The following is a 16110-nucleotide window of genomic DNA, read 5'->3' on the forward strand; positions in this document are numbered from 1 at the left end:
GTCTACGTTTCGGAAATGTTTCCGATTGTGAATTTGACTATTATCCAAACTTCCCTTTGCTGTTATTTATAAAGAGTCTCGCGAACGTTTTTCATAAAATGCGATGCAACCCATTAAAGCGAGCATTTTATCTTTAGACTTTTTTTATGATCAGTAGATTTATGAAACCGGAACCTTCCGGCAAGTATTTTACAGTGAAGCCGACTAAAAATTTGGGACGGACCTAATTGTTGACAAACGGCGTGATAAGTACGTAAACTAATCTAAAACGTATTTTAATTATACGGTTCTGCGATAGACTGACTTAAATTTGACATTTAGCAGATAATTAGACCAGGCGAAGCAGAACCACAGTTTCTGCTTCTGTGTTCAACTGTTTCCAGACGCTAACGATAGACTAAAGATTTCTCTAGAGTTTGGTTTTCTGTTGTTTCATCAGTCGTTTCTCTAAAGAAAATCTCGATGGACGCCCTCCAGAGGAGGGGGATTCGGGAAGATCTGGTTCAGTACCAACTCTTCTTGGTCCAGACAGACGGTACATCTCCGCAGCAGACCGAAGAACGCCTCAAACACCTGGCAGAGGAAATTTTGGCTAACGTTGCCCAACTTCTGGTCCAATACATCTGGCAGGAGCAGCCGTTTAACCTCAAATACCACCCTGAGAAAGGTAATGTTGTATTTTATTCTTTCAGCAACTCACAGATGAGTTTATTTCAGATGCAGATGCGGACACGTTTAGTGGCACCCCAGGTAAAGATGTGTAAAAAGCCCCAAAATAAATTCATCTCTTATTACAGTAGTATAATCTCACCCTGTAAAGTTTAGACAAATCCAGTGTTTAATTGGAGTACATGTAATCAATGAGGGGAATATAATCAGTCTTAATAAGTAGTTGTGTTTTATTAAATCACCAAATGTTGATACATCTCACAAACCCTTTAAAATAAATGTAACCAAGGCATAAAAATCACTCCAGGTGTGGTTGGAGTCCCACCAAGATGAATTTGTGGAAAAGCAACACATGCCCACTGTAAAGCATGGCAGATGATTTGTTATGATGTGGGTCTGTTTTCCTATCGTTAAAAGGATATTGGACAAAGTATGTACTGTTGGGGTTCCAACAATTGTGCCACCAGTGATTTAGTTTAAAAAACTTTTTTTTCTCTCTTTCAGTTCACAAAGCTGAATTTATTTTAAGGCTTTTAACGGATCTTTTCCGGAGTTGGCAACGTCTATTCCACATGTGAATACACTGTAAAAAAAAAAAACATGGCAGACACACTGAAGACTGTAACATTTCTGTTCGTTGACAGGAGATGTTCCTGCGCACATTGGAGGCAGCACTCGGTTCGGAGACAACATTGAGGATGAGTGGTTTATTGTTTACCTCCTGCAGCAGGTCACAGAGTTATTCCCAGAACTTGTAGCCAGGTTAGACAACATGTAATCTGAGTGTATATGTTTGCCTGCTTTTTACAACCTTAAAATTTTGATCGTGTTTTCAGAGTTGAGGACAATGATGGGGATTTTCTTCTTATTGAAGCAGCTGATTACCTTCCCAGGTGGCTAAACCCAGACACAAGTGAAAACAGGGTGAGTCATCCAGATGTTTATATTTCTCACTTTTTATTTGAAGATCCTGCTCAATAATTCAGACTAACATACAAACTGTGAAGTTATATTTTGAAGAAAACCCCATGCCAACATTTAATAAAGAAAAACACCGCATGTCTGCACCAAAAAGGTCAGCAGCCAACCAAAAATACGCCCTAAAGTACATATTTCAGGAGAAAAAAAACAGTGTGAAAATGTATGTGACTTTTTCAATGGATAGTGAAGTAAAGCAGGTGTTCCTGTCCCCTTTGATGCTGAATGTATCTCTGCCTTCTTTCATTCCAAGGTTTTCATCTCCAGGGGAGAGTTGCACATCCTTCCTTGCCCATCCAAATCCAGTTTAATGGGCTTCTCACTCGACGTGGTCCCCAGTTTGGCCCAAGCTCTAGCACTGCTCTTTGCTCACCCAGAAGCTTGTCAGGCGAGCCCCAAAATTCGTTCAGTTCTAAAGAAAAGGCTACGAGGGTGAGGTTTCACATGATCACAGTCTTTCTATGATTTTCTATAGTAAGCACATAAGAAATACAAGTGGGACAACCTCTGTGCAAGGCTGCTTAGGATGGAAAATGGAGCACATTACTCACTAGGGGTCATTCTGACTCTATAAATTGTCAAAATCCAAAAAATATGGTGGACATTTTTCGTAAGAGCAAATAAAGAAAGAAATGTTTCCATCTCTGCTCTTCATGTAGGTACCCAGAGAAAATAAAAAATAATCTCCACCGGGCCCACTGCTTCATACCTGCAGGAATTGCCTCTGTTCTGGCACAGCGTCCAGACTTGGTTGCCCCTGCAGTCTCTGCCTTCTACCTGCGGGATCCAGTGGACCTGCAAGCCTGCCGTGACTTCAAGATCTTTCCTCCTGATACTAGAGTCGTCACTTTGGTAAAGGTCTGCAAATAGACAAGAGGTATTTAAGGTACTCTTTCAGCTTTAATGAAATGGCATCCTTTTTTTGCATGATTTTTCAGGTGACATTCACCCGCTGCCTGTATGCCCAGCTGCAACAGCAGCAGTTCACCCCAGATCGGAGGTGCGGCTTCAACCTGCCTCCTCCCTCTCATCCATTGTACAAGGCTTATGACCTTGGAATGAAACTGGTGAGCCATCATCTGGGGTTTTCTTTTGTCTTTGTGCTATTTTCTCGAGCAAGTTTGCATAGCGTTGGATTAAAATGTGCATCTGTTTTCACCCTATACTCAGGCCCATGGCTTTGAGATCCTGTGCTCTAAGTGCAGACTGCCGTCTTTAGAGCCCGATGCTCCTGTAAGCTGCAACCCTCAGTGGAAAAGCTTTTTGGAAAGTCTAAAAAAGAACGGCTACTTCCGAGTGAGAAACACTCTTTTTTTTTTTTTCACACTGTTAGAAACAGCATAGATAGCATAACTCCTTTTAAACCCATGTTTAATGTCCTTGTTGTCAAACCCAGGGCCAGCTGGAAGGTTCAGCCGTTTACAAAGAACTCTTAAGATCTGCAGAAATTTTCTTCAAACAGTCGGTTGGCCCAAAGTCAGGGTGAGGATTTAACAATGTGCAGTAAAATTTAGTGATCAGCCTGGTAGATGCTGACTGTTACTGCCAGGATTCATGATTTCTGTGAAGGGTGTTGCATTGCATTCAATTAAATCAATTTTGTGTCTGTTGTCTAAGTTGGAGCTGGCTAGTTTAAAATGACTTTAACTGGGAGAGCACTCCTGTTGTTTCAGCTTCCTTTCTGCAGGCGAGGAGGTTCTCCAGCTGCTTCACAGCAGTCCATTCAACCTGGAAGAGTTAAAGAAACTTGAGACACAGCTCCCCCAGGAGGACAGTGAGTGAACAACAACAAAAGAGCTCATTTTCTTGCTATAAAAGTATCTATGAAACGATCACGTTGAAGACTTGACCCGGTTATTTTTGGATCAAACTCCTACGGAAGAAAGTATCAAAAAAATCTTTCTATTAATAAATAAAAAAATATAAAACAAACCAGTACATTTAGTTGTAGTTTTCAAGTGCTTATTGCAAAACATTTTATACCATTTTGTCCTTTTGCTCATTATAAAGTAACACAAATATACCAAGCTTAGATCTGGTCAGACACACTGCTTGGAGTCAGCGATTCCACTCATAGCTTGCCAACTGCACTTTTATACCAGCAAGAGATGGGGATACTTTAGCTCCAAAACTGTGACTTTTCGTCACAAACTGGAAATGTCTCCAAATGATTGAATTTGTCTGTCTTGTTTGTGAAGTAAAAGTCAAGAACAGGGTTCTCCAAAGTGTAATTTGTGGTTCTGGGAATTATTTTGTGTGGCCCCTATCCACAGTTCAAGAATGGTACAAATTTGGCAGGTGATGCAGATGAACACATAGGGTGAGATTTTCTCTTGACAAATTAAAATCTAAGGATAGTGTTACATTCAGTACAAAGTATTTGCCTTTTATTAGCCATTTTATTCTGGTTCAGTTTTATTTTCATAATAAATAGGACCATAAACATCCAGCAACCTTTACTCAAAAGCAGACTTGTGTGCATGCAATCATCAAACGTTCCTGAACACTGAAGGAGGAAAAAATTAAATATAAATTAAAATTATTTCAGTGTTTTTTAAATGGAAATAAAAAATGTGGCCCACAAGTACTTTCATCTTAAATATTTCTGCACACGTGGCAAAATATTTTAAACACCACTTGTCACCAGCTTTCACCCAACTGACCTGCACTTTGCAGCAATAGATTGGGGAGGGGCAACACTGCATTACTTTAATTTCTGCATAGATCACTTCAGCATTTTCTTTTGCATCTTATAAAAAAGGCTCAAAACACACATGTGCACATTACCTAAAGTACATCAGCCTTTCTCTACTTGTTCCCGTCCTGTTTTTGTCCATCCCGATCTCTCTACACTTTCACAGTTTCCTGCGATTACTGTTTTTTCTTTTCACCAATCTCAAGGTGACAGCTGGTTGGATATCACTGCTCAACATTTAGAGCAGTTGCTGCAGGAGAGAAGCGGCGGGTTCGCCGATGTCGGCAGCAAAAGCTGCAGTTCTGCCAAGCAGAAACTGCGAGTCGAGGATGCTGCAGAGAAGGTGAAGGAGACTGAGGAGGATACGAGGAAGGAAGAAGCAGGTTACAGTCTTGTAGCTGTCAGTCAAGGGATGAAGGACTTCCTCAATGCCATGTCATCTCATGAAGGGGCAGAACCACCCTGGTAAGACAAATTACATGCATTCTTTTTTATTTATCTAACTCTGGTTTGAGATTTCCCATTTTGTTTCATTGTTTTTCAGGTGCAGTCCAACTCAGCCTTTTAGTTTTGACCCAGACTCGATGGCCAGTGCACTAGATAGGTTATTAGGTATGTAAAAGCAATGATAGATGTATTCTGATTAAAAAACAAAATCCTGCCACAGTTTTATGATTTTATTTTATTATTTCATATGTTTTAGGAAGCAAAGAAGAAGAGCTAGATTCAGATGATCTGGATGATGATTATGATGATGACGATGATGAGGAGGCGGTAGACGAGACAGGGGAAGGCTCGTCTGATCATGTAGAGATGATGGGGACAGAAACTCTGGACAGCCTCAAAAGATACATGGACCAAATGGATCAGGAGCTGAAAAGCACTAATGTAGGACAAAGCTTCAGTCAAATGGTAAATATTAGTTTTGACATTTTTATACAAAATATAGCATAACTGGAAAATGTACCCAGGTCATTATGAATGTGGGATTTTCACAGAATTACAACAAGGCTGGCATGGACAACGGGTCCTCTCATTCCCCGATGGGAGACGGGCCTCCGACAGAGGAGGGAGGAGTTGATGAAACTGAGGAGGAGATCCAGCCTTTAGACATTGATGTCAACTTGGTTGCAAATCTCTTGGAGTCTCTGAGCAACCAGGCTGGCCTGGCTGGACCTGCCTCTAACCTGCTGCAGAGCCTAGGCATACAACTACCACCCAACTCAGATCCCTCATAGAGAAGAGGACTGAACTTAAGAATCAGAAACTAGTTCACATTGTGATGAATAAAGAGAAGACAAAATCTGGTGTCTTTGCTGTCAAAGAGTTTTGCTGGCCTCAACCATAAATCAAAATATTTGTTTTCCATCCGTTCCAAGTGTGTTTGAAATCACTCAAAACTAAACGGAACCTGTTTATATGGACTTTTAATATATCCTTATTTGTGTACTACTGCCATTGGATGTGTGTGTTTTTACCAGGTAAATGTAATTATTACACGGAATAAATACATTTTCTTAATAGTCTTATTTCACAGAATGCAATTGTGAATGTTTCCTTGAGGTGTTACTATAACTTGACTGAAGTCCACCAGTGGTAAATTCAGTTGAACGTACATGATTAGGAATGGAACACAGTCTCACAGTTGAAAGCACAGGTCAACGTGGAAACCAAGATATGAAGTCAAAGGTATTGCCTGACCTGGTACTGCTCATCACCTGACTAGCACCATCCTACTGTGAAGAATGGTGGTGGCTGGCATCATGCTGTGGGGATGGGGTTTTTTTTTTCGTGGCAGGAACTTGGCGACTAAAACCAAATACAGAAACAATTTACAAGAAATCCTTATCAAGAGTAAAAAATTTTCCAGTACAAAAAGGACCCAAAGTACACAGCCGAGATGATAAAGGAGTGGCTTCAGGAGCAGCCTTTGAAGTGGCCTGCCAGAACTGCCAGGACTTAAATTCAACTCCTATCTTACCTGAAGCTTGAGATGTTTCAGACCTTCATACTGAGACATACCCAAGAAGACCTGGAGCTGTAATTGCTGCCAATGGTGATTCAGCTTAATATCAGGCCATGGGTGTAAACAGTTACGAAGCACTGGATTTACAAGCTTTTTGCAATAAAATACAGGTCCTTCTCAAAATATTAGCATATTGTGATAAAGTTCATTATTTTTCATAATGTCATGATGAAAATTTAACATTCATATATTTTAGATTCATTGCACACTAACTGAAATATTTCAGGTCTTTTATTGTCTTAATACGGATGATTTTGGCATACAGCTCATGAAAACCCAAAATTCCTATCTCACAAAATTAGCATATTTCATCCGACCAATAAAAGAAAAGTGTTTTTAATACAAAAAACGTCAACCTTCAAATAATCATGTACAGTTATGCACTCAATACTTGGTCGGGAATCCTTTTGCAGAAATGACTGCTTCAATGCGGCGTGGCATGGAGGCAATCAGCCTGTGGCACTGCTGAGGTCTTATGGAGGCCCAGGATGCTTCGATAGCGGCCTTTAGCTCATCCAGAGTGTTGGGTCTTGAGTCTCTCAACGTTCTCTTCACAACATCCCACAGATTCTCTATGGGGTTCAGGTCAGGAGAGTTGGCAGGTCAATTGAGCACAGTGATACCATGGTCAGTAAACCATTTACCAGTGGTTTTGGCACTGTGAGCAGGTGCCAGGTCGTGCTGAAAAATGAAATCTTCATTTCCATAAAGCTTTTCAGCAGATGGAAGCATGAAGTGCTCCAAAATCTCCTGATAGCTAGCTGCATTGACCCTGCCCTTGATAAAACACAGTGGACCAACACCAGCAGCTGACACGGCACCCCAGACCATCACTGACTGTGGGTACTTGACACTGGACTTCTGGCATTTTGGCATTTCCTTCTCCCCAGTCTTCCTCCAGACTCTGGCACCTTGATTTCCAAATGACATGCAGAATTTGCTTTCATCCAAAAAAAGTACTTTGGACCACTGAGCAACAGTCCAGTGCTGCTTCTCTGTAGCCCAGGTCAGGCGCTTCTGCCGCTGTTTCTGGTTCAAAAGTGGCTTGACCTGGGGAATGCGGCACCTGTAGCCCATTTCCTGCACACGCCTGTGCACGGTGGCTCTGGATGTTTCTACTCCAGACTCAGTCCACTGCTTCCGCAGGTCCCCCAAGGTCTGGAATCGGCCCTTCTCCACAATCTTCCTCAGGGTCCGGTCACCTCTTCTCATTGTGCAGCGTTTTCTGCCACACTTTTTCCTTCCCACAGACTTCCCACTGAGGTGCCTTGATACAGCACTCTGGGAACAGCCTATTCGTTCAGAAATGTCTTTCTGTGTCTTACCCTCTTGCTTGAGGGTGTCAATAGTGGCCTTCTGGACAGCAGTCAGGTCGGCAGTCTTACCCATGATTGGGGTTTTGAGTGATGAACCAGGCTGGGAGTTTTAAAGGCCTCAGGAATCTTTTGCAGGTGTTTAGAGTTAACTCGTTGATTCAGATGATTAGGTTCATAGCTCGTTTAGAGACCCTTTTAATGATATGCTAATTTTGTGAGATAGGAACTTTGGGTTTTCATGAGCTGTATGCCAAAATCATCCGTATTAAGACAATAAAAGACCTGAAATATTTCAGTTAGTGTGCAATGAATCTAAAATATATGAATGTTAAATTTTCATCATGACATTATGGAAAATAATGAACTTTATCACAATATGCTAATATTTTGAGAAGGACCTGTATATGCACACCATTCTAAAAAGATTTTTCCATGTTGTCATGACTGTGGTGATCGTTGATCTCTTTTACAATTTGTCTTGACATGTAAAAACAGTGAACTTATAATTAAATTTTTGAGCAAATACTTGCCTTTAAACTTCAAAAAATTATTGTTACAATATTTGCCATTCTGTGTTCTACTTCTTTACTCCATCCTCTTCAGCTTAAAATTCCTCTGTTTGCTCACCATCATTTTTGCTTGCATTTGAAATGTATTGAGTGAATTTCCACAATAGCATTTAACTATTGTAGTCTTTTACAGTTGAACCATGAAAGGATTTCTGTCTAACTTCATTTACTGTAATTAGAACTCATCAGCTTATAGCGTTTACTCAGCATTTATGCAGCCAAATGCTTTTTTTCAGTTTCAGTTTTATTAAACATTCACAGCTTAACAACAGAAATATGTGCTTCAAAAATCCTTGTGAAGATTAAGATTATTTTAAAACATACATATATATACATTTAAATAAGATGCAATATCTTAAATTATGACAAAAAGCATCATAAGTTCAATAATGACAATTTAGTGCTGCCAGGCCCTTTTATCTGAACACTCAGAATCATTTAGGGCCAACCTTAACCAGCATCTGGTTTAAGATTCATTCAGTGAAAGGTTTACATTTTTAACACCGATAGAAAATATGTTTTTATGCCATATATATATAAATACCTGTTCCCCTTTGTCCTGTTTTATCTGAAAGGGTTTTTCAGAAGCATTCACAAAAAAAGAGAAATTTGCTTAGGTAGTTCAGTTTTGAAATAATTTATCTAATCTATGCCTTGTCCTTAGATCCTGCCACTAGTTACTCATTACCACATTTTGGCAAATGTTTTACTTCTTCTGTTCTGCAGGTTCTTACAAAAATATCAACTTGCATGAAACAGAGGCAAGTCACATGTTGGTATATGTAACACGGATTTAAACTAAGCGTCAAAAGTCAGCTTAGATCAAATTTGAAAGACATTTCTCATGTCAATTCTGCCTAATATAACATGTGAACAGATGGTTTCACCATAACCAGTTCTTACTTTTAGCTCTCTCTTAGAAGACATCAAATAGTTTCTTGGAATTTGCTCAATGCAACAGGCCATGGTGGTGAAATGGTATTTAACTGCCTTTTCAAAATTGGGTCCTGTGGTCCCTGTAGCAAGTTTCCTGATATTCATTTCAGTTTAGCTGCTGATTTCTGTAGGCTATGCAACACTTTTCATCTAAAAATCTCAATTCTAATCTGCTTAATGTTAGAGGTTTCACCTGAGGGTAATCTTTTCAAATTTCTTTTTACAATCCAAGACTTTTCATTGAACACCATTATAAATACTACTTAAACCCTTGATAGTGGTGATAGATAGTTTATAGAGTCTGCATTTCTGAGTTTCTATATCATACAGGGAAACTACAAAAGCTGAAAAAACGGCTGGACCATATACCTCGCTGAATATAGCAGTGCAGCAGCAAGTGGGGAGACACAGAGAGCAAAAATGCACACCAGGAAATTGAGAACCATTCCCAGTAGGACAATGGCGAGCAGGTATCCGTGGAAGAGCAGATTGCGCCAACTGCTCTGTCTCAACACTTCCCAGGGACTGTCTGGGTGCAGAAGCCACAAGAAGCCCAGGACGCCACTCTGGTTGACCAATTGGGCATAGTAGATGTCCAAAACAGAGGCTTGGATGCCAGGAGGCTTCTGGCGTTCAACCTCAGAAACCTTTGCCAGGTTGATCAGTGATAGACTGTGGAGAGTCAAAGCAAGAGGTGCGTACAGGTACTCCAGAGGCTCAATACCAGGAATCCCCTTAGATGCTGTAAAGAAAAAAAAAGCTGATAAAAGATGAAGAAGCCTCTTTGCACATGACATTCAACACCTTGGAAAAGTATTCCTAAACCTTGAACTTTTTTATTTTTTTCTCATTTTCCAACCTCAAAATTCAATATATTCAAATGAAATTTTATGTGACAAACCAGCACAAAGTGGTGGAAGGAAAACTATTTTTACAGATATGTATTTAGCCCCCCTGTAACCCTTAAATACAAATTTGAGAAAGCAGCTACCTTCAGCAAGTACCTATGGTATTAAGACGTGGTTGCCCATCTAAACTGTCGGGCCTGGCAAAAAGAGCTTTAACCAGAGAAGAAGCCAAGAGGCCCATGGTAACTCTGGAGGAGCTGGAGAAATCAACAGCTCAGGTGAGAGAATATGTTGACAACACAACTTTTAGTCATGAAACCCTAATCACATTGTTCCAGTTGTGAAACATGATGATGACAAAAGCATGGTGTTGGGATGCTTTTCTTCAGCAGGGACAGGGAAGTTCATCTGACAAACTTTCATGGAAGATCAGGCATCCCAATGAAGTTAAAAAAGAAAACAAAAATTTAAATTTTCTTCAACTTTACACCTATGACAAACGTAGTGTTGGTCAATGCTAAGACATTTCACTATAATGATGATGTGTTTACTGTTATGTGTGGTGCTAGTTTTCCACAACACATAGGGTTTAGTCAATAGGTTTGATTTTTGTCTCATCTGATAATCCAAATTTGTTCATGAATGCTTTATTGCTTTTGGCAAACTGCTAAATCCTAATAAAACACTTTGTATTTGTGGTTGTAAAGTGACAAAATGTGAAAAGGGTTCAAAAGGTATGTATACTTTTGCAGGGCTCTGTATCAAGATTTACCTGTGATGACAACAAACATCCCACTCAAGACAGAAATCAATGCGGATGAGTGGTGAGATGGTGGAGATGCCACCTTCAGGGCAAAACTGAAACCCACGGTCAGCAGAGGCAGCAGAGGCACAGTGAAGAGGAAGAGGCTTACGTATGGGCTGATGGCTTTGGCCCACATCACCAGCACAGAGTGAACACTGTTACAGATGGAAGGCAGCAGCAGCCTCTCGCCCAGCGATGTGGAGTAAGATCTGAGAGCCACCAGACCCAGGGCATGGAGGAGATTGATGAAGACGATAGAAACAAGAACCTGTACAAACAGTGTAAACAGTTGTAAACAGTACTGTCACTCTGTAAGAACCGCAATCACAAAGAAAGCAGAAGTAACTGATGTCTGTGTGATCTAATCTTTTAAAGATATACAGACACCACAAATAATTTACAGCCACCCTTATGAAAGCTATCACAGGCTGTACATCATTGACAAAGCCTTTTTATGTTTTTGGCCTTGCAAATAAACAATCTGGGGTAAGAAAGAGTACGTAGTGTCACTAACTTCGGATTTCAATCAATAAACAAATTATTTTGGGAACAAAACAGGGCAAACGAGAACAACTATTATTTAAAAATAGAATTGCTTTGTTACTGTAACCCTTTTAATATAATTTGGTTTAATTTGATAGCTGATATTTTATTATTTTATGACATTTTTTTAACATGTAGTTGTGTTCAAATACATCACTAGCCAGAATAATCATTGCTTTTTGGAAGAATTTTAAATTTCTTCATCACATACCATTTTACCAAGTAGGTGTGGCATGCTTTTGGTTGTACAGAAATAAAAGCTTTTTTAAGAAGAGTTTTACTGACAATTATCAACCCCCTGCTATTATTTTGAACATACAACCACTTTCTTATTTTGAGGCACCATAGTAATTTGCAATCACTAATCATAAAAAAAGGTTATTGAGGGCTTGGATCCAAACCAGATGGAAGAGGAACATACCCAACCACTGAAATTACTGAGAGCAGCACACCATGTTGATAAGTGCTGACCCATGACCAATTAGTTTTTATAGCTGCTACTGCACAGTGACATATTTTACAGTGGTGGAAATATTATATAATGAAGTCTAGGTTTTTTGTTGGTAATTCTGTTTAACCCCTAAATACACTTTTCTTGACTGTCATTCCAGCCGATCTTGCAGAATCAACCTTTGGACAGGGTCACATTCTCAAGTCAGTCCACTGCGTGGCAATGTGGTTAAACATCTATCACACTCATGGGTTAATCAACACCTGTGCCTTAACATTACCTCTGCTCTGTTCTTCTAACCAGCACACAGAAACTAAATGCAGGCAAAAGCCAACATGCTAAACTTTACTTTAACATTACAGAAGCCACACAATAATACTTATCAGTTGAACTAGTACAGTTTTCTGCAATAGAATTCACACCCCTAGAACATTTACAGATGTTGTCTATGTTACATTCATTTTTTGTTGGAGTTTTATATGATAGACAAAGTTTTACTTTTTGTCCAAGATGATAAACACTGTGCGGAGGAAAACTAACGCTGCACATCCCTCTGAACACACCATTCTCAGCATAAGCAGCTGTACCAAGTGATGCCAGCACACAAGTTATTCTATGAAAATAGACCAGTATGCAAATGACCTTGCATGTTGTGCACCACTCTTTTCACACACGTTCTCCTATTTATAAAAGGGTGGCATGAGCTGAAAACATCCATGCTGCATTTACTGACCTGGGTGAAGCAGAGAGCAACAGGAAAAGGGTAGTGGTACTGCGGAACAAATATGCCAGCTACAAAGTTCCTAAGTTTGTCAGCCTGGCCGTATATGATCACCACCAAAAAGAAAAAGGTGGGAATGAGGGGCTTCAGAGCATGATTTGACGAAAGACTCTTTAGCGCTGAGACGTACCATCCTGTCCTCCATCTCCCTAAGCTGCAATCAGGAAGATTTACAGACAAAGTATTTTACAGGCATGCCTAACATAAAAATATTATCAGGACTACATGTCTAGTTACCTTTAATGGTTTCCAAAATTTACATACATTAATAAATACAGTTGAAACCAGATATGTATATGCAATGTATGAACAGACATAACTTTTAATTCTCAATATTCAACATTAAATCAGACCAAACATTTCCTATGTTAGATCAGCAAGGATTACCAAAATGAGTTTCTACTTATGAGCAAGAGTTTTTAGAGAGATTTGTTTTAAACTTTTTTCAAACTTTTTGTTTACATTTTGATAAAATTGCCTTTTAAGCTGTATGACTCCTGTCAGATGTTTTGGATATTCTTCCTCAAGGTTCTTTTAATATTTTGCTAGAATGTTGGCCCTTTCTTCCTGACAGAACTGGTGTAATTGAGTGAGGTTTATATGTCATTTTGTTTACACACACCTTTTCTGTTCCAACTAATTTTCTATCAGGACTGAGCTTCAGCCAGCACCTTCACAAGGTCTTCTGCTTTTATTTTGGTGTTGATATCCACATTTCCCACCAAAACATGTTCATCTTGGGAACATAACCTATCTCCTACCTGAAAGGCATAATGGCTAGACCTTACAATTTTTATTCTTGCATTTAACTGTTTGATGAACCTGACACCTTAAGTGATGTTAAAATCCAAAGATGAACCAGACTTGTGGAGATCCACAGTTATTTTCCTTATATCCTGTCTGATTTCTTCTGATTTAATCCAGATGTCACACAAACATGATGTCCCAGACGTGCTCAATCGGATTCAGGTCTGGGGAACGGTCAGGCCAGTTCATAGCTTCAATGCCTTCATCTTGCAGGAACTGCAGACACACTCCAGCCACATGAGGACTAGCATTGTCCTGCATTAGGAGGAACCCAGGTCCAACCACACCAGCATATGGTCTCACAAGGGGTCTGAGGATCTCATCTCAGGACCTAATGGCAGTCAGGCTACCTCTGGCGAGCACATGGAGGGCCGTGCGACCCTAAAAAGAAATGCCACCCCACACCATTACTGACCCACTGCCAAACTGGTCATGCTGAAGGATGTTGCAGGCAGCAGATCGCTCTCCACTGTGTCTCCAGACTCTGTCACGTCTGTCACATGTGCTCAGTGTGAACCTGCTTTCATCTGTGAAGAGCACAGGGCGCCAGTGGCGAATTTGCCAATCTTGGTGTTGTCTGGCAAATGCCAAGCGTCCTGCACGGTGTTGGGCTGTGAGCACAACCCCCATTTGTGGACGTCGGGCCCTCATACCATCCTCATGGAGTCAGTTTCTAACCATTTGTGCAGACATATGTACATTTGTGGCCTGCTGGAGGTCATTTTGCAGGGCTCTGGCAGTGCTCCTCCTGTTCCTCCTTGCACAAAGGTGGAGGTAGCGGTCCTGCTGCTGGGTTGTTGCCCTCCTACAGCCTCCTCCACGTCTCCTGGTGTACTGGCCTGTCTCCTGGTAGTGTCTCCAGGCTCTGGACACTACGCTGACAGACACAGCAAACCTTCTTGCCACAGCTTGCATTGATGTGCCATCCTGGATGAGCTGCACTACCTGAGCCATTTGTGTGGGTTGTAGAGTCCGTCTCATGCTACCACGAGTGTGAAAGCAACACCAACATTCAAAAATGACCAAAACATCAGCCAGAAAGCATAGGTACTGAGAAGTGGTCTGTGGTCCCCACCTGCAGAACCACTCCTTTATTGAGTGTGTCTTGCTAATCGCCAAAGATTTCCCCCTGTTGTCTATTTCATCTGCACAACAGCTGTTAAATTGATTGTCAATCAGTGTTGCTTCCTAGGTGGACAGTTTGATTTCACAGAAGTTTGATTTACTTTTGAGCAGTATATATATATATATATATATATACACACACATATATATATATATATATATATATATAGTGATGATATCTCATCATTCTGGCATTTAGCAAATATGAATCATTTTTGGTAATCCTAACTCACCTAAATCAGGAAGTTTAGTCTGATTTGATGTCAGACAATGAGAAAAAAAGAGTTTATGTACCTTTTTATACAATGTATGTAAATATCTGGTGTGATATTTGTAGTAGAATAAAACATGATCTTTACCTTTTACCTAAAAGACATGGTATCATTCTGAGCAGAGGTTGCTTGCAAGTATCTGTTGTGTAATGTCAGAGTGGATCAATGAGGAATTTTCGCCATACATTACACAGAAAGCAATATCGTCTCCAAAGAACAACAAAGACGAACTACAAAACAAAACCAACAATTACTCATAGGTAATCATAAAGCTGGTCTTTCTAGAGGTCTCTAATCAATGTCGTTGACATTCGTCTATAGGGGAATAATTTAAAATACTGTATAACTTTGGTCATCCTGAAGAGCATTTATTTATGTATTTTTTCGCAGAAGAGCATTTATTAGGACTAAACAAAGTACATAATTCTATAATAACATCATGACAAATCGCAAAATACAAAGAAAGTGCAGACTTAGGCAAACCGTATTTAAAACAAACGCTAAAAAGATGCGACAGATACGCGTCTGACTCACCATTTGTAATACATAAATTCATAATCCTGCGGAATTGCAGAGATCCAATGATAACTGAAAATGGACTGGAATTGAAATAATGTATCTCCGCACTTGTTTTCTCATCTCCTTTCCGCTGTTTCGCTGCGTAGTTCGTCAGCCTGCTGCTTTAGGAGAACATTCACCTCGTTCGTTTTATCATCAGCCCAGCTGTACTTTGCTCCCGCTCTGTTTGTCTTGGTGTAATTAAAGGGGCCATTCAGCTGGACCGAATTCAAAACTCGGCTTTATCGGAACAGATAACAGGTTTGGAATCCAGTTGAGATATGTGGTGACACACAACATCCACTAAAGTGACTGGGATTTATGAAGTCCTTCCTGCTAATGATTGCTGACTTGCACTATTTCACCTTGTGATTACGAATTAGTCATAAAAAATTCCGGTTTGATAGGTTTATTTGACATAACTGGCAATGACATTTTTATTAGCCTGATATTTGACCTATTTTTGATACCTAATTCTACTTCTGCTTTCTTTGCAAATTTGTCCGTATCTCTCAGGTCTGCTTATATAAACACAGAAGCTATTTCATGGGGTGGATAGAGGTCTGTGCACCAAAAAAGCTCAGGCAAACACATCAGCAGCGTCAGGGGCTCCCGCATTGATGGAAAGTGCTATAGCAACCAGCTGCAGAGAGGTATCAGTCATGCGTATTATTTAACTAAATCAATTTATCAATATACAGTACAGACCAAAGGTTTGGATACAGCTTCTC

At 40.1% G+C, this 16110-nt stretch overlaps 2 protein-coding genes across 5 annotated transcripts; one reads left to right on the forward strand and one right to left on the reverse strand.

Moving 5' to 3' along the window:
• The first annotated feature begins 39 nt into the window (after positions 1 to 39).
• Positions 40 to 5871, forward strand: ecd (ecdysoneless homolog (Drosophila)). 3 transcript variants are annotated; one of them, XM_047351605.1, is made up of 14 exons: positions 40 to 249; positions 440 to 667; positions 1314 to 1431; positions 1506 to 1593; positions 1901 to 2079; positions 2307 to 2505; positions 2586 to 2714; positions 2818 to 2943; positions 3044 to 3129; positions 3321 to 3421; positions 4549 to 4807; positions 4887 to 4954; positions 5046 to 5254; positions 5341 to 5871. In XM_047351605.1, the coding sequence occupies exons 2-14, from the start codon at positions 463 to 465 to the stop codon at positions 5578 to 5580; spliced, it is 2007 nt and encodes a 668-aa protein (XP_047207561.1). In that variant the 5' UTR covers positions 40 to 249; positions 440 to 462; the 3' UTR covers positions 5581 to 5871. The 3 variants fall into 3 exon arrangements, with proteins under 3 accessions (XP_047207561.1, XP_047207560.1, XP_047207563.1); XM_047351604.1 differs by having other exon boundaries at positions 454 to 667; XM_047351607.1 differs by having other exon boundaries at positions 43 to 249; positions 454 to 667; positions 2307 to 2499.
• A 2607-nt stretch (positions 5872 to 8478) lies between these two features.
• Positions 8479 to 15551, reverse strand: si:ch211-248a14.8. Of its 2 annotated transcripts, none has more exons than XM_047350804.1 (5): positions 15356 to 15551; positions 14909 to 14960; positions 12570 to 12771; positions 10810 to 11110; positions 8479 to 9931 (listed from the first exon to the last, which is right to left on the reverse strand). In XM_047350804.1, the coding sequence occupies exons 1-5, from the start codon at positions 15375 to 15377 to the stop codon at positions 9525 to 9527; spliced, it is 984 nt and encodes a 327-aa protein (XP_047206760.1). In that variant the 5' UTR covers positions 15378 to 15551; the 3' UTR covers positions 8479 to 9524. The 2 variants fall into 2 exon arrangements, with proteins under 2 accessions (XP_047206760.1, XP_047206761.1); XM_047350805.1 differs by having other exon boundaries at positions 14909 to 15051; positions 15356 to 15548.
• Between the last annotated feature and the right edge of the window lie 559 nt (positions 15552 to 16110).

The sequence above is a fragment of the Girardinichthys multiradiatus genome, chromosome 22 (assembly GCF_021462225.1).
Source record: "Girardinichthys multiradiatus isolate DD_20200921_A chromosome 22, DD_fGirMul_XY1, whole genome shotgun sequence".
In the NCBI taxonomy this organism is placed as follows: domain Eukaryota; kingdom Metazoa; phylum Chordata; class Actinopteri; order Cyprinodontiformes; family Goodeidae; genus Girardinichthys; species Girardinichthys multiradiatus.

What these genes read in the sequence shown, in the direction of transcription:
- si:ch211-248a14.8 (XM_047350804.1), bottom strand. Translation starts at nt 15,377, where the DNA reads ATGAATTTATGTATTACAAATG. An exon ending in CCATGTCTTTTAGGTAAAAG is followed by an intron (nt 12,772 to 14,908) that starts GTAAAGATCATG and finishes TCCTGATTGCAG; the next exon opens with CTTAGGGAGATGGAGGACAG. An exon ending in TTGCTCTCTGCTTCACCCAG is followed by an intron (nt 11,111 to 12,569) that starts GTCAGTAAATGC and finishes CTGTTTGTACAG; the next exon opens with GTTCTTGTTTCTATCGTCTT.
- ecd (XM_047351605.1), top strand. Translation starts at nt 463, where the DNA reads ATGGACGCCCTCCAGAGGAGGGGGATTCGGGAAGATCTGGTTCAGTAC. An exon ending in TCGGTTGGCCCAAAGTCAGG is followed by an intron (nt 3,130 to 3,320) that starts GTGAGGATTTAA and finishes CTGTTGTTTCAG; the next exon opens with CTTCCTTTCTGCAGGCGAGG. An exon ending in TGCACTAGATAGGTTATTAG is followed by an intron (nt 4,955 to 5,045) that starts GTATGTAAAAGC and finishes CATATGTTTTAG; the next exon opens with GAAGCAAAGAAGAAGAGCTA.